The sequence below is a fragment of the Brachionichthys hirsutus genome, unplaced genomic scaffold (assembly GCF_040956055.1).
Source record: "Brachionichthys hirsutus isolate HB-005 unplaced genomic scaffold, CSIRO-AGI_Bhir_v1 contig_247, whole genome shotgun sequence".
NCBI classification, from domain to species: Eukaryota; Metazoa; Chordata; class Actinopteri; order Lophiiformes; family Brachionichthyidae; genus Brachionichthys; species Brachionichthys hirsutus.
In genome coordinates this window covers 93826-120085 of record NW_027180326.1, presented here as the reverse complement: position 1 = coordinate 120085, position 26260 = coordinate 93826, and the positions used below count along the sequence as shown (strand labels likewise).

The following is a 26260-nucleotide window of genomic DNA, read 5'->3' as shown; positions in this document are numbered from 1 at the left end:
CTGTTTACTTGGTACCTTATCAAAACCTCCTCCACTGTTGCCATATTTGTTCCTCTTCAAACCTTTGACATTTCCCTGCTACAGCTTTTGGCATAGACAAATAAGGAGAATAAGTGCAAACGAACCTTTATATTTACTGTTGGAGATAACATGATTAATATTAGGCCAACTATGAGGTGTAAATGTACTTCGTTGTGTGTGTTTGTACTGTGTATCTGCATGCATAATGACAACGAATACAAGTTTTAAGATTTTTTTTAAAGATTTTAAGATGACGCCGGACTGAAGCTGGCCTTTTTGGCTGATTTCCTGTTTTTATTATTATTATTATTATGATTATCTTTGTAGGATGAGAGGTTATGTCAGGTGTCTGGAGTCATAATGTTAATGTCAGACTTCTTTCAATTAGAGCGTCATATCTCTGACCTGAATTAATGTGACGCTCCCCTGTGGAGACTCCGCAGACGCGTTCGTGGGTGGAGCTGGAGATTCAGAACTGCTGTACCAGCTCTGACTCAGTGATCATTGAGAAGGGATGCAGTAGAAAACACCACAAGAAGCAATGGATGGGGATGGAGTTAAACATTTTTATTGTTATTATTATTTTAGCATATTAGATTCTCTAGAATAAAAAAAAACCCAAATGGCCTTTTTTTGTTTTTTTTTGTGAGACTATTTCTTCATGCTTTTTGGATTTATTAATTTGGATCTTCTGCTATTGCCTTTCAACTATAAGGAGCTGGAACGGCCTCAAATTTTAATGCCTTTCATAAAAAAGACTCTCCTCTAAACTTCTCTTTATGGCGTTTCAAACATGACAGACTCCAACTCGCAGAACGAAAGCAACCGTGGGATCTATTTTGCCGAAGCTTTCAATGGATCCGTTTTGGACCCGATATTTCCAAACGACAGCGTCACGACATGCACGAACTTTTCAATGGACTCACAGGTGGTCGGGGTCGGGGTGGTTCTTTCCGTTTTCATTTTGGTGGCAATTCTCGGGAACATTTTGGTCATCCTTTCTGTGGTGTGCAATAAACATTTGCAGACCGTCACTAATTTCTTCATAGTCAACCTGGCCATGGCGGACCTGCTGCTGAGCATCATCGTGCTGCCTTTCTCCGCGTCTCTGGAGGTGCTGGGCTGCTGGGTGTTCGGCCGGCTTTTCTGCAACATCTGGGCTGCGGTGGACGTGCTCTGCTGCACCGCCTCCATCCTCAGCCTGTGCGTAATCTCCATAGATCGATACATCGGTGTTAAATACTGCCTGAAATACCCAAGCATTATGACAGAGGGGAAAGCCGTGGCGATTTTGATTCTAGTCTGGGTGTTATCCGCGGTCATCTCCGTCGGGCCGCTCCTCGGGTGGAAAGAAGCGCCGCCTGTCGACGACAGCATCTGCAGCATCACGGAGGAGCCCGGTTACGCGCTCTTCTCCTCGCTCTTCTCTTTCTACCTGCCGCTCATGGTTATACTCTTCATGTATTTTCGGGTCTACGTGGTTGCGCGCAGGACGACCAGAAGCCTAGAAGCCGGCGTCAAACGCGAGAGGGACAAGTCCATGGAGGTGGTGCTCCGGATCCACTGCCGGAGCGTCCTGGAGGACGCGCGGTCGGCCAGCTCGAAGAGCAGCAAAAACCACCCGTTCCGAAGTTCTCTCTCGGTCCGGCTGATGAAATTCTCCAGGGAGAAGAAGGCTGCGAAAACTCTCGCCATCGTTGTGGGGATGTTCATCTTGTGTTGGCTGCCGTTTTTCTTCTTTCTGCCGATGGGTACGTTCTCTGACTTCATGCACTGTGAGCCATGGTGCGTCTGTTGTTGTGCGCCACGTTGAGCAGGGGGAGTTGTATACAGAAAAGAAAGGGGTGTTAGAAATCCACGTGTGAACCTAGAAAACTAAAACGAAATAAATCCCAGTACTTAAAATGATATGGAATTGGAACTGTTGCTCCTCATGAGAAAGAAAAAACAAACAAAACTCCAAAACAAACAGACAAACACACAAAACTATACCACAACATACAGTAATGCTGGCTGCAGGCCAAGCCAGTGTTGTACAAATAAACAGTTTGAAGAAAGCTTCTACAACAACAACAAAAACCCAGCAGTCTGTCTGTTCCTTCACCTCTTTAAAAGAACATCTTTGAATTTATAGCACGTCTTTAAAGAGCCAGTCAAACCCGGCTGACATTCTTTAGCAATGGCCAATCTGGAACTAAATGGCTTACAACATTTTACAACACTGCAGAGATAGATAACAGATACATTTAGGCATTAATTGTTACCTGATAAATACATACAAATATGAGATACAGGATTTAGTATGAGGGACTAATCCAGACATGGGCAAACCCAGGCCCGGGGGCCATATGCGGCCCGTTGGTCTTTTTAATTCGGCCCGCCAAACTTATCCAAATTATATCATTAAATAAAATTGTATTATAATTAAACCTCATTCATTTGACCTTTTCCTTGTAATGCTGTCTGTAAAAGGCCAAATCCTTTAATGCAATAGCTTTCATGTGTCATTTATATTAGTTCACACAAATACTCCATCCATCTGTTCTTGGTCCGGCCCCTCTGTCAAATTTTTAGAACCTATTGTGGCCCGCGAGTCAAAACGTTTGCCCACCCCTGGACTAATCTATAAAGTGTACATGTTGCTCACATAATTGATGGCAAAAGCAATTATGGACAATTGTCCAATATCATGTCATATGTGCTGAATGGATTAGAGTAAAGTCTAAAAGGGTGGCGGGTGCAGAGAGAGAGAGAGGAGAGAGAGAGCGAGAGAGAGAATTGATTCTCAATCTGTTCTCCAGGATGAAGATCAGTCGAGAAAAGAATGAGCTTTAAAGAAACAGCACAGATCAATAAAATATAAAGAGGCAGCCAATCTCAGCTGACACACAGACACTGGACAAGTGGGCTGGTCATCACAGGGGCACCAGTTCACCTCTCCTACACATTATTCACTGTGAGAACATGCAAACTGTGGTAAGGTGGACTCAACTAAACTAACTAAACTAAGCTCAAAGCATGAAATCATCTTGTGGAATCCCTTCTGACATGTTGCGCTGTAATTTGATGGTAAAGTGTAGCTTCCCTCGAGGAAGCAGTGTATTACATAACATCCCCATAGAATCAGCAAAGTGTGACACTGCTGTTTTATGGATCCATCCCCATGGGGGTGAGCTTGTGTGTGCGGGGGGGGGGGGGGGGGGGGGGGGGGGTCCATCCCAACCTGCAATCCCAGCCCTGTTTTCCATACTTGGTCAGTGAGGCAGATTGAGACACATCATTGATTATTAATGGATAACCTTTTGCTGACATACTTTTAGCACATGTGGTGCTAATCAGACTCCGTGACACGATGCACATCCAGATGAAGAAGCCTGACCGATGCGAAGCCACAATCAACATGCTTGTGTTTGCTTATTCATTGCATTTTTTATTTTTTGCAGCAACCATGTAACAATTAGTGGTCATAAAAGAAAAGATGACAATTGAAAATCAACATGTGAGCCACACCATTGCACTTTCTGATATGTTCATTCATCATAATTAACATGTGCAGTCTCTTTAGAATATTTTTCCTGCTGCATAGCATGACCTCGTTTGCAGATCATTTAAGTGACCATATATAAATATTACCTTTAATTTTAGCACCATGTCAAATACAACCAGAACTGCAGTAGGTGTCATTGTTCGAAATTGATCAGGACTCGGTGCACAGCAGTGTTTCACTGCTTGGCCTTTAGTGGTTGTATATTCGGCTTTTAAAAGCCCTTGCATGAAATGTTGACATTTATTTGCAAGAGATGGAGATTGCTTCCTCCGCTCTGCAAATCAGACACTGATCAGTAATCTGTCTGCTGTCACAAAATGCATTCTGAGACAGATGGTGGGACAGACTTCAGTGTGTAATCAAAGGTCTGATTTGTTCCTCGACTCTGATATTTACGGGGCGAACAGCAAAGATTAGAAATGACAATCATCACAGAGAAACCAGGCTCAGAAATGATTTCTGTCAAAGGCTATGAAGCAAATGCATAAATAAATCGAAACAGGCGTATATTACGCTACCGTGGGAGTATGCATCAGCAAGGTGAATTACTTGCTTCCTGCTTTTAGAGGAATGTCATTTCAGTGGAAGGAATCAATAGAGAATATTGCTTCCTTTAATCACTTTATTCCTTGAGAGTCTGAGTCAGTTATGTAAGGTAGAATGTGTGAAAGAGGAAGTAAGAGTGACAACTCTTTTGAGCTTATGCCTCAAAATAATAAATTCAAACCACAGTTTTTACTGCTTTGCTGTAATGTTGTTTGTAGCCGAGGATGAAGAAGGACATGAAAACAAAGCACAAGCAGTTTAATTCATAGTCCTCATTTTATTAGCAGGATTAACATTTTAAGTTGACTTCTTATCCAGAACCACGGGGAGACGGGAACAACCAGGAAAAGCCAATATCCCATGAAGAACAGCATGCAAATCTAAATGCCAGACCCAACAGCAGCTTGGCTTGGGTTCATAATACGCTGCACACAAAGCAGAAAGAGAATATATATATACTATAAATATTAAAAGATAAGGTGAATATGCTTTCTTATGAACGTTGTTAGCATTCTGGTTGATATAGGCTTGGAAAATATTATATTAAATAAACTCAAACTAAAATCATCACAATAATAGCTGAGCTTGCAGCTTGTTGTTGAAGCATCTTCTGTAAACATCGGTTTTCTTCAACGAAATATCAAAATCGCCTTTTTTCTTGTTAATAAGCACAACGAAATAGACACAGTTGCACAACTACTAAAATAAAAAATAATAATGCTGTGCGTATGCTGCTGTCAGAGGGATGATCCAATTCCCCATCCCCTGCACGATTCAGCTGGCACGTACCCACAATGCATTGCATTGGTCCCGGATCACTGCAGCAGTGTTGCAGTGTTCTGCTGTTGATCACAGCATTTCAAACAATTTGTAAACAAGCAACAGAAAGTTGTAACCAATCAAACAGACAAACTGACATTTGCTCCAAGATTTTGAAATATATATACTTTGCATTTTGTGTGTTTTCCCACAAATCTTCACGATGGCTCCGCTTTGCTCTACAGGCTCCTTCTTCCCGGCCCTGAAGCCATCCGAAGTGGTGTTCAAGGTGATTTTTTGGCTGGGCTACTTCAACAGCTGCATCAACCCCATGATCTACCCCTGCTCCAGCAAAGAGTTTCAGCGGGCCTTCACCCGTCTACTCCGTTGCCAGTGTCACCAGAGACAGAGGGTCTTGCGGCGCTTCTATGACCAGAGGTGGCGAACAGCTGTCAAAGGAATGAAAACGGATCAGAGGGGAGACTATAATCCTGGCTATGCTGTCCACGAGTCCTCTTTGTTACAGAAGGAAGGGGGGCGATCGCTCAGTTTCAAGAGATGGAGTCTGTTTCCACGGCTGCAGAAGTCCTCCTTTAGTCTCAAAGAGACAGTGAACAATCTGTCACATAAAATCAAGGGAGGGACAGGGAAAAGTAACACCTCTGCTGTAGGCCGGTCCGATACGGTGGAAACAGTCTCTTTGGGTATTTACAACTGTGAGCAGAACAGCTATAAGTTTTATGATTTGGCAGATTGCTATGATCTGAAAGAGACGGACATTTAAGCAGACACCAGAGTCTTATTTATTTTTCAAGAGATCATATTGCGCCAATTATACGATGAGATAACATTTTTGTGTTCACAAACGATCTGAGAAACCTTAAATGAACCTAAGTTTTCTGGTACTCTATCTGGGACCAGATTCCTGGTGACTGCTTTGTTTGATATTCAATTAATTGAAAAAATTGTTCTACAGATAAATATTCATCATTTCAGGTACATTTTTTTTTATTATTACTGCCACAATGTCTGGAGTTTATCAAATGTAACTTGTTAGAATACAATATTTACCATTGTTTTATGTTTTGACAAAGCATAGTGAAGATGATGGCTAAGAATGAAGATGCTGCACAGCATTTATTGTCATCTGATTTGCATAAAACGTTTTTTCAGGGGTTTTGAGAAAACCTATTAAATATTTGGCAGCATTTCATTTTCAGATTTTTCCTTCATAACTCAATAATTCTTTAGGGGATGCTTTACATAATTTCTCAGGAAATATTCCAGAAATCGTGATGTAAAAATAACTATTTATTTATGTGGTTCATATGAATTTATAAGGTGTGATGAAAATCCAGTAAATAATCCAGGTCTACTTAATTTTCTTGTCAAAGTATAGCCTTTGTGAATGTAATTTAAAATATATCTGTACAGCACCATCATGAATGAATGAATGAATAGCATTTTAATAAAAGCATTATGTTAAAATTGTCTACTATTTATGACTTGGTAGGTTTTATGATAAATAATTTATGTTGTCAGACCACTTCCAATGTGTTATTTTTCTATTACAAACAAGAACAGGTCTGTGTGATCTTAGTTATGTGCCCAAGTCCTGTTCTAATTAGATTATTTCACCTATTTTATGTGGATGGGTTTGGCTGAGATCAGGATCGAATCCATAACATTTTGGTGTACAGTCAAAAAAGGATCTAAATCCCAGATTTTTATTATTTAGGTTTTCCTTTTTGCCTGTGCTTTTTTTTTTTTTGAGTAATTTCTTCAATAATGAGGATATTTTGTGATATTTTTGAAAAATATCTTTAAAAAGAAAACATGCTGGGAAAACATCTTAATTAGAACAGTTTGATTCTTTTGTTGAATATGCCTAATAAAATATGTTGTTTCCAGTTTCCAGTCTGGTTGTTTTTACTTGTATAATTTGCAAAAATAATTAAAAAATTTTTTTTAAAGCATTTAGTGTAATTGGGTTCTCAGGCAATAACTGTAGAGAATTGTGTCTGAGTGGAGCTCTGCACTCTGCTCTGTATTCAGTGTGGTGAGTCTTTGTTGCAAGTTACAAGGAGAGTGTGGCAATATCAAAACATATAATATATGCTTTTAGTGACTTTGCACTCTCTAATCTCATTTGTCCCAAACTTCATTTTGAAAGAAATACAGCAACAAACTTCAGGAAAACCTTTGTGGAAAACCTCCATCCTGTGCTTACATAGAAAGACCAACAGGAGGCGCTAGAAGACCAGGCAGCGTCAAATGACATGCAGTTCATTTTAAATCAGCATTAACGTGTTGCTATAGGTTGAGATAACATACTGCAAATAGTGAGTTAATAAATAGAAAGATATGCTCTATACATTCACTTATTTGCTCCATAAAAGAGAGACATAATATTTAAAACACAATGTTGTATTTTTACATTTGTTTAGTTAACCACTAAAATTCAGTTTGGGGAATAAGATATGTAGCATGAGCTGCTTATTCCAAACCAGATTACTCCCATGGGTCGCTTTGCTGTAATTCACCTCTCATAAAGAGTGGTGGCTTGCTTTTCTTTCATTATAGTTCAAGACAAGCCACTGTTTTCATTGTATGAGTTCACTGTATGTGTCTTCCAATGAAAGACAAATAAATAAAAAGGAGAAGATGAAATGCCACATATTAGATAGCATAGCCTGAAGATTGAGGGAACTCTCCAAATGATTCATCGGGACCTCGGGAACACATTTCTCAATTCAGCCACATCCCATAATAGAGGTGATTCTGTATTAAATGGCATTTTATTAGAACATTAGCCCAGGACATTAGTGTTCTATTTAATTTCACTGTGTTTGGTCCCCCTCAGGGACCAATTACATATTTGTTAAACAGTACTCAAATGAATTCATGCACTACACACTACAGTAGTACAAATATGACCCTAAGGATCAGAACAACATCAAGAACAGGGAGCAGATGTTCCGGCTGACTTGGAATAGAATTTAATGAACACTCCAGAGACTGGAGCGATCGCAAAATGAAACTTGTCAAACCACAAACCTGAAAAATTAACATTTTGTTTATGAGAGAAGTGCTCATATTTGCATTACTTGACTATATGCCTGAAAAAAAAAAAACTTTACATATATATAAAATGTGAGTTTATTAGTTTAATCATAGGCTACATATTTTGCAATACAGCAATAAAAAACAATAATAAGATGACATATTGAAATGTGATCTAAAATACAATACGAAGGTCATCTTTTTCCATGGAGAATATTAATGTACAGGTAGTAGTAGGATTTTGTTCTTCCTAAGTCTGCAAAATGTGTATTAGCTAATTTGTATATAGTACCATTTAAATAAAGTCATTTTGCTTTCAAATAAAACAGAAACTAGCATTTTGTGGTCGTTCACCTGGCACTGCTGGTCCCAAGAGTATAAAGGGTGGGGTGATGAGCTGGAATGCAGGTCAGGTGTGACTAATTGGTTGATCGGCCAATTCGTTCACAGCTGCACCGGAAAGCGGAAATCAGAGTGAAAATAGGATGGAGGATCAAACACAGTTTATACAGACAGTATCACAACAAAGATTCCCCCTTCAGTAGCTGTAACATGTTGCATACGCGTTCAGCTTGTTATCTGTGCCAAAGGTTAGATGCATGCATCCATACATTTCCCTCTGGGATCAATAACATATTCTGTATGTCTCCCTTCATGACAGCTGAAATAGTAATTTGGTGACTTGAACATTTTTTTGTTTTTACCCTGGTAAATAATTTCCCTGTCTGTCATTTGTATTTAAAGAGAAAAAGAGGAAGATATGATTCCATGATTGGAAAATATTATGTGATTATTTTCCCTTTAACCTTTAAGAGTAAAATCAATACCTTTTTCTTGTTTTGATAAAATTATATTATAATCTACAACAATAAAAAAGCTTCTGGAAAAAAATATCAACATTAAATGACGCGGAAGGGGGAAAATAGAACAATATCAGGGCAATTAACGAAAGATGCATTTGTAACTTGAGTGCAACTTCTCTACATTCCCCTGGAATATGCCACCTCTCAGCATCCCTTTCAAGCGTTTCGGGGTGCATTAGAGCAGTGTTCCCCAACCTTTTTTGAGCCGCGGCACATTTTTTACATTTACAAAATCCTGCGGCACACCCCCAACCAAAATGACACTCTAACAGTACATATTAGATTAGATGACCTTTATTATAATACATATAATTAATAATATAGTTTTTTTTAATGTATTTATACTTAGTGGGAAACCTGGGGCTGTTTCGATGAACACAAAATGAAGACACACACGAAGACGCAAAACCAAGCCAAACACATCTCACAGAGAACAAGGTCAAATCTCTGCATTTAAATCTCAAACAACACAACAAGAAAACATAAATTAAAAAGTGCAAAAGATAAAGCAGCATCAGGTAACAGTTCTACTGTTTTACTGAAGATTGCCATCAAAGGAAACCAAGTGGCTCAGCTTGGAGGGGCTGATCCTGTTTCTCCTTTCTGTTATCATCTGTCCTGTTCTGGAGAAGATTCTCTCTGAGGGGACAGATGTTGCCACAATACAGTCTCAATCTCCGTGTGTAAAACGTGGGTAGACTGAACACCTGGACTCCCACCAGCTCAGTGGGTCTGCACTTCTTTGGACAAGCGGCTCCTCAAGATACGATCTTACTTTATTTTATTTTGGCTTTGTGTCAACCGCATTAAAATGTGTCCAGATTTCTACGTTTTCTATCGCTCGTTTTTTTCCTCACCCTTTCTAGCGCGTCGTTTGTCTCTGGTCTAAAGTTCTCTCTCTCCCCGCCTCCCTTTCGTTTCGTCCGCTCGCTGTGCTGCGTGTGCGTAAACACCCCCCACCCCCTGCTCGTTGTGGACACGCACACGCCCACACACACACATCTCGACCAATCACGTTAGACTTTAACAGACTTTTTTTTTGGCTCACAATGACGGAAACCAGCTCTTGTCGTTCACTTCAAAGTCTGAAGAGCGATCTACGGGCGGCACACACACTTTATTACAGCGCGGACACCCGACAATGTTAATTACGTGATATTATAAAAAATAAAAATAAAAAATACATTTATTTTTTTTGGGAAAATTTCTCACGGCACACCTGACGATCTCTCGCGGCACACCGGTTGGAAAAAAGCTGAACTAGAGACGCACACACTGGAAGCCACATTAACCCATGAACCAAAATCCACACGCAATAATAACTCTCACACCCAAAATCAGTGTCTCTCCAGCATCATCACAAAGTGCAGAGGCGAAGAACGACTGATCCAACACAGCTGCCGAGGACCAAACAAACCTCAAATTCTTGTAAAAAAAAAACTACATGCTGCACCCCTTGGTTTCGAACCCGGGACCTTCTGGCTGAGAGTCAAGCGTGCTACCCACTGCACCACCGAGAATGCAGTACGACGTCGCATAAGGAAAAAGCACAGCTCCAGTGCAACACGCTGTGGTCTGAAATAGCACCTCATCATCCGACAAGTATGACTTTGTTAATGCCTCGGGTTTCCTTCCCCGCACTGGGGGGTGGTTGGTATTGCTACCAACCACCGTGTCGGAGGCCCTGGGTTCGAGTCCCGCTGTGGGAGTGGGGTAGAGTGGGGGTAGCAGGGTAGGCCTGGGGCCTTGCCTGGGCGGGGTGAACTGGACCGGTCCACTTCACCCCGCCCAGGCGGCCCTGGGCCTACCCTGCTACCCCCTCTCTATCCCATTCCCGTGGTGGGATTTGAAGCCGGGGCTCTTTAAACTTTTCAACATTGCTACCAACTATTCCCCCACCCCCGTGCACACACTCATACACTACGGACAATTTGGAGTAATTCCCCTAAATTGCATGTTTTTGGAGGTGGGCGGAAACAGGAGAACCCCGACGCAGACACGATTTGAACCCGGTACCATCTGGCTGTGAGGCCAGCATAAACTCGACCAGCTGATAGCCAGCCATTAACAAATTCTCAACACCAATGATGATATCACAGACAATCTGAATGTAAATATACATACTTTAATCTCATGCCCACAAATAATCAACAACAAACCCAACTGCAGACACAAATTGTATCGATCCAAATATAGACATTTTGCCAGCTGAAATATATTACATTTTAAAAAGGTCCAAATATTTTAGATCTCCAGTACTCACACAATACTGCCGTAGTACTCATTCAGTACTGCCCCAGTACTAATAGAGTACTACAATAGAGTATTGATGTTAACAAACCTCTTGAAAATATAAGCTGCCCGTTATGGGCTTTTCTTCCGAGCAGATCAGATCAGCAATACGAAGAAAATGTACATTTATATTTCTATCCATCTGGTACACGTTTCACATCTAACACTGTAAAAAATAAAACAGCAAATACACTGCAAAAAAAAACCATGTGTTCATTTGGCCTTTGGTTTGCTGACAGGATGTGATGTCACAGATCACACATCCAAGCCTCGTTGTATCAGAAAGTCTTCGAGAGCACCGAGTCGCTCCACCAGCATCACATCCACGTCCGACTCGTCCCCACGAGGGACGCTGCCATTGCACTGACGGAGAGATGCTTTCCGCTTCCGCTGCTTCTGAAGTCGCCGGGTGGGAGAAGCTGGGCTGTTAGAGATATAAATTACTTAAAATGATGACGCACAAAGAAATAAGACATTAAAATAGGGTATATTTGTATTCACCTGGGTGTAGGCGTACGCACATAGCTGCAAGGAGAAAGGAAAGTTATAGTTAATGCTCCAAGTGCAATATTATGATGTACTAATACTCATGAATATTAATAAGGGTTACTATGAGAGCCAACCAACCAGTGGTCGTTGTTCAGGCCAGGCGGGGCTGTCCAGTCCTTCAATGGCATCAGGGGACTCAAACAAGTTACGCCCCTCGCCGACTCAAATACCGTCTCCATGGCAACTGCTGAGAACCGCAGCATGGGGGCACGGCTACAGGAGGCAGTGCTGAGGAAAAGGTAAAAAGCTCTGCGATTGGACGAGCACGCGAGGGGCGTGGTGAAATCAGAGAACTGCCATTGTCCAGATGAGATACTGAGAGATCCTGATTGGCTGCAGAAAGTGCAAGGCATCCTGGGAGGACGAGTTTGAGGCGGCGCGAGGAGAAGAGGAAAAAGGTTGAGATTTTTTTTATCGTATATTTTGTCACATAATGATTTCACTCCACTTTACACGACATAGCCGGCTGGACTGCAGTTGTCACCAATAAAACTGTTTGGTACATTATAAAATATATAAATATAAATCCTGCATCAGGTAATAAAGGGAAAACATTCCACTTTTACTGCAAAAGGACTCCGGGAGGAAGTCGCTCCCATTTTTTTTTTTTAACCTGCTGGTCGATGCTGGTAAACGTTACGTCTTTAGCGAGTAACTTGTTTACTTCTCACCCGCGGAGCAGCAGCGGCGCTCTGAAACCATTCACCCTGACAGCACTGACGGCCGCCTCTGATTGGCCACTTCCTCCCCGCTCCCCTCTCCTGGGTTTTTTGCGGTTGAAGCTGTGCAGAGTAATCGGGGCATCATCTTCCTCTGCTCCTCCTTTGAAAGACACCTCCATCCTTCCGACAAATCCCCCAGCAGACTCATCTCCATCTTCGTCCCCATTTCCAGTCATCTCTCTTCCTCTGTGGTCCTTCCTCCTCCTTTTGTCACCACATCCGTCGCCCTCCTCCGCGTCGCCTCTCCTGCCCCCGCCTCGTGATTGGCTCAGACTGGAGGAACGGTGTGGAGGCGCGGGTGAGTCCCCGGCGATAACGGAGGCAACGGCAATCTCACCGGGAGAACAGCCTGATCCCCCTTTCTCTTCTCTTTGCCTGGTCCTCCTCTTCCTCGCTCCGATGCCCCTCTCCAGAGAGTCCAGACGATGACCGAGGGAAGCCAGCGCTCCTCGCAGGAGGCGGCGCACCTCCGAGCGGTGAGCTGAGAGGAGGCGGGGCAAGACTGAGGAGCAGGAGGAAGAACGGAAGGTAAGGAGGGAGCGGGAGGTTGAGATGAGAGGTGGAGGGCTGGGAGAGGGGGAATGAGCGGGAGAAGTTAAGACTGCAGTGCGATAGAGGAGAGAGGGTGACTCATGAGGAGAGGAGACAATAGAGTGAGGAGAGGAAGCTGCGGAGGAGACGCTCCAAGGAGACACAGGCGGAGACAAAACTCCTGAAGGTGAGTTCCCTCGCTCAGCTGGTCTGCGTGGAAACAGAAGTTCTCAAACGGACTTTCCATCCATCAAAACGAACCCGTTTCGCCATCGGCCTCATCGTCAGCCGAAGGCCGAGCTGGATGCGGCGTCGCCGTCGCCGCCCCCAAGCCCTGCCGCCTGCCACCGCTGTCCTTCAGGGTCGGAGGTCGACTCAGCATTTTTGAGAACTGTGAGAGAGACAGAATAACATCTAATGACAAAAACAACAACAAAAAGAGTTCTGGGCCTCCAGCCGGGGAAGGTTGAAGTCACCTGAAAGTTGTTTGTGCCATTTGCTCCACGCACGCGCACACACACGCACACACACGCACGCACGCACGCTTAAAGAGGAGTTAAAGAAGCCATTTCTGGAGAAACCATCTCTGAACAGAGGAGGAGGATTAAGACACCGTATATTATTATTGTAGAATCTTCCTAACACCAAATCTGTGCACGTAACAAGTGTAAAATCTTTTTAACCTGAATATTTGTCTCGTAATTGCACTTCCGGTTAGATGCTAAACTGCATTTCATTACCCCCCCCCCAGCCACACCTGGGTGCAGCTCAACAAAAGAGCTCACCTGAGGGTGTCTAATTTCTCTCGCGGCTCAGAATCCCATAAACATTCCTACAAGTTAATTCATCGTCATTTGACGAACAGGAGTTCCTTTTTTTTTGGGCCTTATTACTCTCTCACATCGGTCTTTTTTATGTGACATGAAACAAAGGGACACTCACAGAAAACGAGCGGTATTTAGGATCGGCGTGAGAACAAAACAGAAAAAAGGGATTTGGAGAAAATACAAAAGCTGCTCGAGCTAGCTGCGCCTAGCTACCGTTAGCACATTACATTGCGCGTGAATCGGTTAAAATGTCACAAATCGGGAAATTCATTTTACCTTTTCAAAGCCTTCGGATTCGTTTGGTCTCCTTTAACTCCTCTTATCTCATTTTAAGCGCTTGCGACGCTAGAAAATGCCAAACCTGGCCGTGCGGTTCTGTGCAAGACACACTTCTGACGTCACTAATGCCCAGCGTTAAATAGCGGAAGTCACAATCACAATGATGGAACTTCCGCTGAAAGTTTCAAAATAAAAGTGTTAGTCTAGCGCAGTGTTTCCCAACCTTTTTTGAGCCGCGGCACATTTTTTACATTTACAAAATCCTGCCGCACACCCCCAACCAAAAAGACACAAAATTACACTCTAACAGTACATATTAGATTAGATGACCTTTATTATAATACATATAATTAATAATATAGTTTTTTTTATGTATTTATACTTAGTGGGAAACCTGGGGCTGTTTCGATGAACACAAAATGAAGACACACACGAAGCTCTTCCTCATCAGCTCTCAGTCTCTCTCTGCTTGTAGTTTTTATCGCCGTCGAGCTTGAGAAGCTCAGCTCACACAGATGTGTGGTTGAAAATGGGAGCAATGTCAGAATAGCTTTGTTGGCTAGAACGGGGAACTCCTTGGCAACAGATAACCAGAAACTGTCCAAAGGAAGATCAGCAAAGTTTAGCTTTAAACCACCATCTTGTTTCAGTTCAGTGTAGTGATGGGAATTCCAGCTCTTTTAAGAGAGCCGGTTCTTTTGGCTCCCAAGTGGCTCCTCAGATTTTTTTTGTTGTTGACAAAATTAATTTAATACCAAATCATGTGCAGTGTAAAATTAGCTACTAATGTAAAAACATGCAATATATCAAATGTTTATTAAATGTCTTTATTTAAATCCTCTTTGCACTGCTAGCTACAATAAACATATTATATAATATAAAATACAAAACCAAACCAAACACATCTCACAGAGAACAAGGTCAAATCTCTGCATTTAAATCTCAAACAACACAACAAGAAAACATAAATTAAAAAGTGCAAAAGATAAAGCAGCATCAGGTAACAGTTCTACTGTTTTACTGAAGATTGGCATCAAAGAAAACCAAGTGGCTCAACTTGGAGGGGCTGATCCTGTTTCTCCTTTCTGTTATCATCTGTCCTGTTCTGGAGAAGATTCTCTCTGAGGGGACAGATGTTGCCACGATACAGTCTCAATCTCCGTGTGTGAGACGTGGGTAGACTGAACACCTGGACTCCCACCAGCTCAGTGGGTCTGCACTTCTTTGGATAAGCGGCTCCTCAAGATACGATCTTATTTTATTTTATTTTGCCTTTGTGTCAACCGCATTAAAATGTGTCCAGATTTCTACGTTTTCTATCGCTCGTTTTTTTCCTCACCCTTTCTAGCGCGTCGTTTGTCTCTGGTCTAAAGTTCTCTCTCTCCCCGCCTCCCTTTCGTTTCGTCCGCTCGCTGTGCTGCGTGTGCGTAAACACCCCCCCACCTCCTGCTCGTTGTGGACACGCACACGCCCACACACACACATCTCGACCAATCACGTTAGACTTTAACAGACTTTTTTTTTGGCTCACAATGACGGAAACCAGTTCTTGTCGTTCACTTCAAAGTCTGAAGAGCGATCTACGGGCGGCACACACACTTTATTACAGCGCGGACACCCGACAATGTTCATTACGTGATATTATAAAAAAAATATATATATTTTTTTGGAAAATTTCTCACGGCACACCTGACGATCTCTCGCGGCACACCGGTTGGGAAAAGCTGAACTAGAGACACACACACTGGAAGCCACATTAACCCATGAACCAAAATCCACACGCAATAATAACTCTCACACCCAAAATCAGTGTCTCTCCAGCATCATCACAAAGTGCAGAGGCGAAGAACGACTGATCCAACACAGCTGCCGAGGACCAAACAACAAACCTCAAATTCTTGTAAAAAAAAAAAGTACATGCTGCGCCCCTCGGTTTCGAACCCGGGACCTTCTGGCTGAGAGTCAAGCGTGCTACCCACTGCACCACCGAGAATGCAGTACGACGTCGCATAAGGAAAAAGCACAGCTCCAGTGCAACACTCTGTGGTCTGAAATAGCACCTCATCATCCGACAAGTATGACTTTGTTAATGCCTCGGGTTTCCTACCCCGCACTGGGGGGTGGTTGGTATTGCTACCAACCACCGTGTCGGAGGCCCTGGGTTCGAGTCCCGCTGTGGGAGTGGGGTAGAGTGGGGGTAGCAGGGTAGGCCTGGGGCCTTGCCTGGGCGGGGTGAACTGGACCGGTCCACTTCACCCCGCCCAGGCGGCCCTGGGCCTACCCTGCTACCCCCTCCCTATCCCATTCCCGTGGTGGGATCTGAAGCCGGGGCTCTTTAAACTTTTCAACATTGCTACCAACTATTCCCCCACCCCCGTGCACACACTCATACACTACGGACAATTTGGAGTAATTCCCCTAAATTGCATGTTTTTGGAGGTGGGCGGAAACAGGAGAACCCCGACGCAGACACGATTTGAACCCGGTACCATCTGGCTGTGAGGCCAGCATAAACTCGACCAGCTGATAATCAGTCATTAACAAATTCTCAACACCAATGATGATATCACAGACAATCCGAATGTAAATATACATACTTTAATCTCATGCCCACAAATAATCAACAACAAACCCAACTGCAGACACAAACTGTATTGATCCAAATATAGACATTTTGCCAGCTGAAATATATTACATTTTAAAAAGGTCCAAATATTTTAGATCTCCAGTACTCACACAACACTGCCGTAGTACCCATTCAGTACTGCCCCAGTACTAATAGAGTATTGATGTTGACAAACCTCTTGAAAATATAAGCTGCCCGTTATGGGCTTTTCTTCCGAGCAGATCAGATCAGCAATACGAAGAAAATGTGCATTTATATTTCTATCCATCTGGTTCACGTTTCACATCTAACACTGTAAAAAATAAAACAGCAAATACACTGCAAAAAAAAGCCCATGTGTTCATTTGGCCTTTGGTTTGCTGACAGGATGTGATGTCACAGATCACACATCCAAGCCTCGTCGTATCAGAAAGTCTTCGAGAGCACCGAGTCGCTCCACCAGCATCACATCCACGTCTGACTCGTCCCCATGAGGGACGCTGCCATTGCACTGACGGAGAGATGCTTTCCGCTTCCGCTGCTTCTGAAGTCGCCGGGTGGGAGAAGCTGGGCCGTTAGAGATATAAATTACTTAAAATGATGACGCACAAAGAAATAAGACATTAAAATAGGGTATATTTGTATTCACCTGGGTGTAGGCGTACGCACATAGCTGCAAGGAGAAAGGAAAGTTATAGTTAATGCTCCAAGTGCAATATTATGATGTACTAATACTCATGAATATTAATAAGGGTTACTATTAGAGCCAACCAACCAGTGGTCGTTGTTCAGGCCAGGCGGGGCTGTCCAGTCCTTCAATGGCATCAGGGGACTCAAACAAGTTACGCCCCTCGCCGACTCAAATATCGTCTCCATGGCAACCGCTGAGAACCGCGGCATGGGGGCACGGCTACAGGAGGCAGTGCTGAGGAAAAGGTAAAAAGCTCTGCGATTGGACGAGCACGCGAGGGGCGTGGTGAAATCAGAGAACTGCCATTGTCCAGATGAGATACCTAGAGATCCTGATTGGCTGCAGGTCTGGGCTGGCTGCAGAAAGTGCAAGGCATCCTGGGAGGACGAGTTTGAGGCGGCGCTAGGAGAAGAGGAAAAAGGTTGAGATTTTTTTTATCGTATATTTTGTCACATAATGATTTCACTCCACTTTACACGACATAGCCGGCTGGACTGCAGTTGTCACCAATAAAACTGTTTGGTACATTATAAAATATATAAATATAAATCCTGCATCAGGTAATAAAGGGAAAACATTCCACTTTTACTGCAAAAGGACTCTGGGAGGAAGTCGCTCCCATTTTTTTTGTAACCTGCTGGTCGATGCTGGTAAACGTTACGTCTTTAGCGAGTAACTTGTTTACTTCTCACCCGCGGAGCAGCAGCGGCGCTCTGAAACCATTCACCCTGACAGCACTGACGGCCGTCTCTGATTGGCCACTTCCTCCCCGCTCCCCTCTCCTGGGTTTTTTGCGGTTGAAGTTGTGCAGAGTAATCGGGGCATCATCTTCCTCTGCTCCTCCTTTGAAAGACACCTCCATCCTTCCGACAAATCCCCCAGCAGACTCATCTCCATCTTCGTCCCCATTTCCAGTCATCTCTCTTCCTCTGTGGTTCTTCCTCCTCCTTTTGTCACCACATCAGTCGCCCTCCTCCGCGTCGCCTCTCCTGCCCCCGCCTCGTGATTGGCTCAGACTGGAGGAACGGTGTGGAGGCACGGGTGAGTCCCCGGCGATAACGGAGGCAACGGCGATCTCACCGGGAGAACAGCCTGATCCTCCTTTCTCTTCTCTTTGCCTGGTCCTCCTCTTCCTCTTCTTCGCTCCGATGCTCCCCTCCAGAGAGTCCAGACGATGACCGAGGGAAGCCAGCGCTCCCCGCAGGAGGCGGCGCACCTCCGAGCGGTGAGCTGAGAGGAGGCGGGGCAAGACTGAGGAGCAGGAGGAAGAACGGAAGGTAAGGAGGGAGCGGGAGGTTGAGATGAGAGAGGTGGAGGGCTGGGAGAGGGGGAACGAGCGGGAGAAGTTAAGACTGCAGTGCGATAGAGGAGAGAGGGTGACTCATGAGGAGAGGAGACAATAGAGTGAGGAGAGGAAGCTGCGGAGGAGACGCTCCAAGGAGACACAGGCGGAGACAAAACTCCTGAAGGCGAGTTCCCTCGCTCAGCTGGTCTGCGTGGAAACAGAAGTTCTCAAACGGACTTTCCATCCATCAAAACGAACCCGTTTCAGACGCGCCGCCATCGGCCTCATCGTCAGCCGAAGGCCGAGCTGGATGCGGCGTCGCCGTCGCCGCCCCCAAGCCCTGCCGCCTGCCACCGCTGTCCTTCAGGGTCAGAGGTCGACTCAGCATTTTTGAGGACTGTGAGAGAGACAGAATAACATCTAATGACAAAAACAACAACAAAAAGAGTTCTGGGCCTCCAGCCGAGGAAGGTTGAAGTCACCTGAAAGTTGCTTGTGCGATTTGCTCCACGCACGCGCACACACACACACACGCACACACACACGCACACGCACGCTTAAAGAGGAGTTAAAGAAGCCATTTCTGGAGAAACCATCTCTGAACAGAGGAGGAGGATTAAGACACCGTATATTATTATTGTAGAATCTTCCTAACACCAAATCTGTGCACGTAACAAGTGTAAAATCTTTTTAACCTGAATATTTGTCTCGTAATTGCACTTCCGGTTAGATGCTAAACTGCATTTCATTACCCCCCCCAGCCACACCTGGGTGCAGCTCAACAAAAGAGCTCACCTGAGGGTGTCGAATTTCTCTCGCGGCTCAGAATCCCATAAACATTCCTACAAGTTAATTCATCGTCATTTGACGAACAGGAGTTCCTTCTTTTTTTTTGGCCTTATTACTTTCTCACATCGGTCTTTTTTATGTGACATGAAACAAAGGGACACTCACAGAAAACGAGCGGTATTTAGGATCGGCGTGAGAACAAAACAGAAAAAAGGGATTTGGAGAAAATACAAAAGCTGCTCGAGCTAGCTGCGCCTAGCTACCGTTAGCATATTACATTGCGCGTGAATCGGTTAAAATGTCATAAATCGGGAAATTCATTTTACCTTTTCAAAGCCTTCGGATTCGTCTGGTCTCCTTTAACTCCTCTCATCTCATTTTAAGCGCTTTCGACGCTAGAAAATGCCAAACCTGGCCGTGCGGTCCGGTGCAAGACACACTTCTGACGTCACTAATGCCCGGCGTTAAATAGCGGAAGTCACAATCACAATGATGGAACTTCCGCTGAAAGTTTCAAAATAAAAGTGTTAGTCTAGCGCAGTGTTTCCCAACCTTTTTTGAGCCGCGGCACATTTTTTACATTTACAAAATCCTGCGGCACACCCCCAACCAAAATGACACAAAATTACACTCTAACAGTACATATTAGATTAGAGCACAGCCCAACCTGCTAGGATTGAATGCCTTGGGCCTCATCCAGAGACAGATGCATGTCAAGTGTGTTAGATATGTTCTAATTAAGCATGGGGGGGATTTTCAATGAATGCAATTGAAATTAGATGGGCTCTGGAAGTGTCACCTATATGGTCATATGTAATGTGAGTGTGCTTTGCAGACATCTTTCTCTTTTTAGTATGTATGGCAAAAACATAACCTCCTCAGCCGAGGTAAATACACAGGGGCTCGTCGATTTACGATGACAATTGGCTTTTGTTCTTGTTTTTGTCATATACCCACTCAGTCATAAGTCTCCCCATGTTAAATTAAATTAAGTATATCATGCTGCATCATGATATGGAATGTATCGGAGAAGAAAGAGACAATTTCTGAATGCAGCCTCAGAGGTAGCACGTGGTAGTGTCGCCCTTGAGCCGCTTCCAAGCCTGGATGTGGTTTTATAAGAAATTGCTGCTCTTTGTTTTCCAGAGCTCAGTAAAACCAGGATGGTCATACAATGGCCTTCAATTGCTACACGATCTGTCATCACCATTCAATCAAAGATTCCTATGTTATTATTGTATTATATTATCTGACATTTTACCTGGATACAACTTTTACCATTTTACACACGCCTCTCAACAATCACTTTCATTTCAAAGTGCAACAGAGCACAGCCAATCCTGCAAAGAGAGAACATCTTGGGCTTCAGCCAGTGACAGGCGTATCTCAAGTGTGGGAGGATGTGTTTTAATTAAGCATGGGGGGGTTTCAAATGAAGGGAATAATGGAATAAAAGTGTGCTTTACACACATCTGCATTTTTGTTTCTGAAAGAAGAGTGAATAGAGGTTTTTTTTAGGGGGGGGGGGGGGGGGGTTGGTTGTGACCTAATATGATTATACATTCGAGTTTGGAGTTGTAGCTTGGATGGTCCTTAGAGCAATGCAGCTCTCTTCTGGAGTGCCATTGCTATTACATGTGCCGTGCAGGAAATTCATATCACTGGCAATCGCTGGCTCATGTGGACAATGTGGTGCGACATTTCAAACCTAAAATAAAACATAAGACATACAGCCAGGTTTCCACTTATGCTTTACTGAAATCGAAGCAGTTAAAATACATTTTTTTTATTATTTGGAAACAAAAATGTCAGTCAGCCTGCACAGCTACGGAGGCTTCGTTGAACTGAACGAGACGCACCCGTTACACATCTCACCTAATCAGCTCCTGCCTCTTTGGACAGTTCTCTGCCAGAATATCATCAGTTTCCTCCGTATTTTCAGGCTTTCCCGTTCTATGTGTCATCCCGTATTCCCTAGTTCTATCTTTACTACCTGAGAAAACAGATCCAGTTGAAATCAAGCAAACTGATTTGTTTTATCGTCAAAATCTATGGATCAAGATCCTGAAAAAGCCACCATTACTGATAGCATGCTTTTTGTGAATAACTTATGAACTAATAATAATAGCAATGTTAATCTAGTAGAAGAGAACTAGCAATCGGGTTTCACTGAGCAGTTTTCTCATTCTGGGAAAGCACAAATGTCACATAATTTGGTCATACAAGCAATAGCTTCAACACAAGTAAGTTAAAGCAATCTTTACACAACATAATAACAATACAAAGAGTGTGTTATATTACTAGGGACAGTATTGCACCATCCTGAAACTACAATACTGGGGGGAAAGTCGTCCTGCTTTTGCATCACAAATAATTGCACAAACAGGAGTACATTATTAGATCCGTTTATTTAAAAAACAACAGTAACTTAACAGTAAGTAAAATATAGAAACAAAATTAAAAAAAGACTCACATCAGCTGACAGATACCAACAACCTTCCAAACAGATAAGAATTCCACACATCTGTCTGTTAGTAATGAGCTATTTGCTTTAGCGAGGTGGAAAGCCCCGGTGCAGCCCTCCCCTCCCCCTGAATCCTCCTCTGTCACCACGGAAATTTGGTCGGTTTCTCTCTCGGCCTCTGTCTCCACCTCGTCCTGCATTCGGCCCGCCGCGCCCCCCTCTGGGTGCTCCACCGCCACGATCTGACTTCAGCTTGGCGGGGGGAGATTTAGGCCTTAGCCTCTCTATTTCCTCTGTGCAGCCAGATAGGTGGGAACTGGGCAAAGAAAAATGTGAGGCGTAGGCCTCTGCGTTGAAGTTACTGTTGGTCAAAGTAGGACCCACCGTCAGCCAGCCTAGTGAGACGAGACGAGACGACAGTAAGGACGTGGAGAAACAAACGGTCCAACAGAGAAAGCCATTGAGCCCGAGAAACCAAAAGGATGCATGCAACATGTTGTTGTGGCTGAGAGAGTCTCGACCTCTCACCTGGTCTGATTGTCGAGTCTCGTCCGAACAGGTGCAACCGCCTGCGGCCCAAACAGAAGTGTTCAATGATGTGGAAGATCTCCACTGGCTTTTCCACATTTCCCATCTCTGGCTCCTCGGTGATGATCAGGTCAATGTCCACGTTGGCATGGATGAAATCCCCATCGGTGCTCCTGCGCACCGTCCCTTTGATTCCCATTAGGCAGTGTTCCTGGAGGGAACGTGCAGACGTCCCAATAAACAACTCAAAATGGTTACATATTCGACGTGACATGAAGTATGATTCGACGTGTGTGTGTGTGTACCTTGGTCCTCTGGAATACTGCTTTCGGGTCCAGCGCCTTTGTCTTGCCTGGGTTGTTCTTGTTGGTCTTGATCCAACAGATATCTTCACACCGCCTGAATCCCCATTTCCTCAAACACTGAAACGGTGTGATCAGGAAAAAGCATGAGGAGGAGGAAGGAGGTTTTTCAACACTTATTAATACAAATAAATTCAATCTGCTAAATTTGATAGAAGATTCTGGAAAAAAAAGGGACGGGCAAATACTCATTAAAAACTGTCTAGAGATATCGAAAGTAGAGATTAAAAAAAAAAAAAAAAATCATAACATCTCTCAATCAGAAGAACTTTCCGAAACCACATTTCACTGAATGAGGGAATCATGTTACCATCCTGCCCAAATCCAGGCCTTCACCGGAGCCGCACCACAGAAACACGAAGGAACGCAGAGCTGAGAGCTCCTCGATATCCAGTTTCATGATCTACGAAGGCAGAGGGCAGAAAAGGGGAAGAGGAGTGAGTGCACGTGATGTCATCAGCATCTCAACGGTCTTAAATAGAAATCCTTTCAACTTGGTGAAGTCGTCAGGTGGTCCTGTCGAGAACTGGACTGCGGACTGGACTCATTCTGGATCGTTGTCGCCCCCTAATGGGGAGGGTCAACAACATAAAACTATTCACAGTAATAGCTTAACATACGACCATCATCTTTTCTTCTCACTGCCGTCCTTACCACTCGCTTTCTTCGGACCCATCACTTATTAAAAAGGATCTTCACAGATGCAGCCTGAACGAGTGAAGCACGATTCACACAGAAGCACAAAGCAGACCAACATGCATACGTACGTCATCCCAGTTCCAGAAGCGTTCGGTGTGGCTGATGCCCGATTCTCTGTAATATTCCTCTAAGGGAGGCTCAAGCAGGATTACATCAAACTTGCACTTCAGATCCTGCAAGTCAAAGTGCTCTGGGTCAGCTTGGAGGTACCTAAACGCAGAAGCACACTAAATTAACAGGACCCAAACCTTTCGGATCAGTTTGCCACATTAAACTGGCTGTCGTCTTCCTCTTTATCTGAGTAGAACAGCCCTTAAACTAAAGGAAGTATTGGCATTGACTTGAATAACATCCGTGTCATCGTTTAACATACATGGGAGGGGTGTTGGTGGTGGAAATGAGCTCGTCCTTCAGTCTTATCAGTTCTCGAAGTTTTGGGTATTCTTCAAATCGGTCAGCTAAGCCTAAACAATAGAAGATTGTTCGTGATCGCCGTGATCACACACCGGCATGCATGTGTCCTTAAAACACACGTAAACAGACACACACGTACACTCACCGACATCTCTAATGAAATTTTGTGGCCGGTGTCCCGTGTCAACAAAGTGCTGACAGTAGTCATTGTGAGGGTTCAAGCTCTGGGTGCCCTGAAGATGAAAGATTAAATTAGCAGACCAGAAACAAATATTTGCAGTATTCTAATATCCTACGGACAACACATTTTAACGGCGTGAGTAATGCATGACTAAAATAACACATTTCACATACATGCACTGCGATTACATGTTCTGTCTGTCGAATAATAGACTGGTTCTAACGTAATAACAAGCTGACGCCATGCGAGTCATGCAACGACAACATCCACCTTCAGCCATCGAGTAAAGACAGCAGCCACAGACACAACCAGCCAGACCGGCCCCGCGTGCGTTACTAGGCTGAAAGGACTCATGTCACATGAATGGCTGATACATTTTTTACCTTTACAAGTATTTTTTTAATGTATTACATTTGATTTTTAACTAATTAGACACTTAAAATACATTTGTTGTCCCCAACCTTAAGAAAAGTACTCGAGTCCTTGTACACCTCCTCATAGGGGTTGCTTTCATCCAGCTGCTGCACCTCCACCTCATCCTAAAACACACAAAAACTACGTTCCAATTTCTGCCAATAAATAATACCTTTACATGTAGTGAGGAAACGTGTGACTGGCAGATACAGCTGAAAAGAATTTGATCAGGAAACAGCTGATGAGTCTAAATAAAGTCCGGAATGGGTCTTGTCTGCTTTTCCTCGTCACAGTTGTGCTTTTAGGCAGTAAATCAAAGTCATATTTGTTGACAGAAGAGCCGTATAAATAGTTATTATCACTACAACATGCTGGAGGCTCCTTTAGCCCTCACAGACTAATAACGGGTTCCACCTTCAGTTCTTCCACATCTTCCTCCGTCTCCTCGCCCTCTGCCTTCCTTTTGGACGGTGCAGCTGAGCTATCAAATGATGATCTGCAAAACACAAACCAGATTCACCACAAAGCACACGGTCAGAATATTAGCACTGGCAAGACAAAAATCAAAGGAGTTTTGCCATCGAGTACAATATATTCCAACATTTGTTTGCTTTCAAAAGGCTCCTAATTATCATTGCCCTCGTCTCTTTGTGATTGGATTCTATCTTACCTGCATGTTTCTCGAGTCTCCTCTATCTCTTTGAGTTCATCTTTACTGTTAAGGACCGCGCCAATGCTGTCGGCGCTTTCTGCTCCCAGCTGCGGTACAAGAATGAGAAAGTGAGTCTGCAGTTCGATCTATTGTGCGTCTTTATTTTACACTAAGTGTTACGTCACGTTTAGCAGCATATTTTCTGTACGCATTAGTTTTGACATTGTATTTCAGCTTTCACTACTCTGTGACTTGGAGCCATTTTACAGGAAGCAAGGAAAATATTCATATGCTTTTATTCAAAGGAATAAGTCTGAGATTTTTAAAAATGGAACAAAAAAAAAAAAAGCATTCCGGTACAGATTGAAATAATTTTATATTGCAGCCTCGCAAAACCCGAAAATCGGCTTTCTTGATTTTAGCTGCGTCCTTTCAGCACTGAACCAATTCCGCTGAAGACTTTTAACTGGTATATAATATTGCATCGATGAGCCTCATGTCTTTGAAAACACGGTTAGCAGAACGGTCATTGTTCAATTAGCTTCTTGCTAACAATAACCATATTCACCGTTCACTTGCCTGTTGAGCTAAAAGTTGCCGTCTAAGTTTTTGTCGCTGACGGATCTCCTGCAGCCGACTGTTCATCGTCTACGCGGTAAATGACACACTTTACTGTTAAACGTAATTAATCGTAGCATCTGAACTGAATGCGTGTCCTCCTCCTAGCCAGCCACCGTGCCCACAGCGGAGCGGAAGCTCACTGACTGCCGCTAGAAAGGATCATCATGGGTGGACTCGATATCAACACCGGGACGCTCCCGCTAGCATGAGTGCTAAACTACCCGCTAAAACGAAGCTTTTAAGAAACCCGCTTGTGTTTTATTTCAGTAAACCGAGGAGGATAATGCATCCACGGCTGTGCTGACAGCCGATTCAGAGCCGAAATCAAGAACCGATTTCAACGATTACTCATCGCGTTCCGCCTCCGTCTACCTGGATTTGTTTTGGTGTACGCTCGCTTAGAATTCAACGTACACATTTCACCGAATGAAGTGGCGCCACTTGATGACGTCACATAATTGCGCTGACTTTACGCCCAACCTGGATAGTACCAACCATATAAATCGATTGATCTGCTGCTTCTTTTGAGGCTCTCCCGTCTTGCTTTTCTGGAGCG

The 26260-nt window shown here is 43.7% G+C and overlaps 3 protein-coding genes across 3 annotated transcripts; 1 reads left to right on the top strand and 2 right to left on the bottom strand.

Annotated features, from left to right (window-relative positions):
• The first annotated feature begins 792 nt into the window (after positions 1 to 792).
• LOC137912803 (alpha-1A adrenergic receptor-like) lies at positions 793 to 5657 on the top strand. The gene is made up of 2 exons (XM_068756942.1): positions 793 to 1772; positions 5119 to 5657. Exons 1-2 carry the CDS (start codon positions 815 to 817, stop codon positions 5655 to 5657), a joined length of 1497 nt encoding a protein of 498 aa, XP_068613043.1. The 5' UTR covers positions 793 to 814.
• Positions 5658 to 10939: 5282 nt separating this feature from the next.
• On the bottom strand, positions 10940 to 16064 carry LOC137912783 (uncharacterized). Its single transcript, XM_068756920.1, has 5 exons — positions 16060 to 16064; positions 12312 to 12929; positions 11719 to 11994; positions 11593 to 11616; positions 10940 to 11515 (listed from the first exon to the last, which is right to left on the bottom strand). Exons 1-5 carry the CDS (start codon positions 16062 to 16064, stop codon positions 11347 to 11349), a joined length of 1092 nt encoding a protein of 363 aa, XP_068613021.1. The 3' UTR covers positions 10940 to 11346.
• A 5716-nt stretch (positions 16065 to 21780) lies between these two features.
• Positions 21781 to 25728, bottom strand: LOC137912813 (N6-adenosine-methyltransferase non-catalytic subunit). The gene is made up of 11 exons (XM_068756952.1): positions 25663 to 25728; positions 25102 to 25190; positions 24846 to 24927; positions 24479 to 24556; positions 23982 to 24069; positions 23796 to 23886; positions 23491 to 23632; positions 23034 to 23126; positions 22667 to 22783; positions 22362 to 22572; positions 21781 to 22228 (listed from the first exon to the last, which is right to left on the bottom strand). The coding sequence occupies exons 1-11, from the start codon at positions 25726 to 25728 to the stop codon at positions 21921 to 21923; spliced, it is 1365 nt and encodes a 454-aa protein (XP_068613053.1). The 3' UTR covers positions 21781 to 21920.
• Positions 25729 to 26260: the final 532 nt, after the last annotated feature.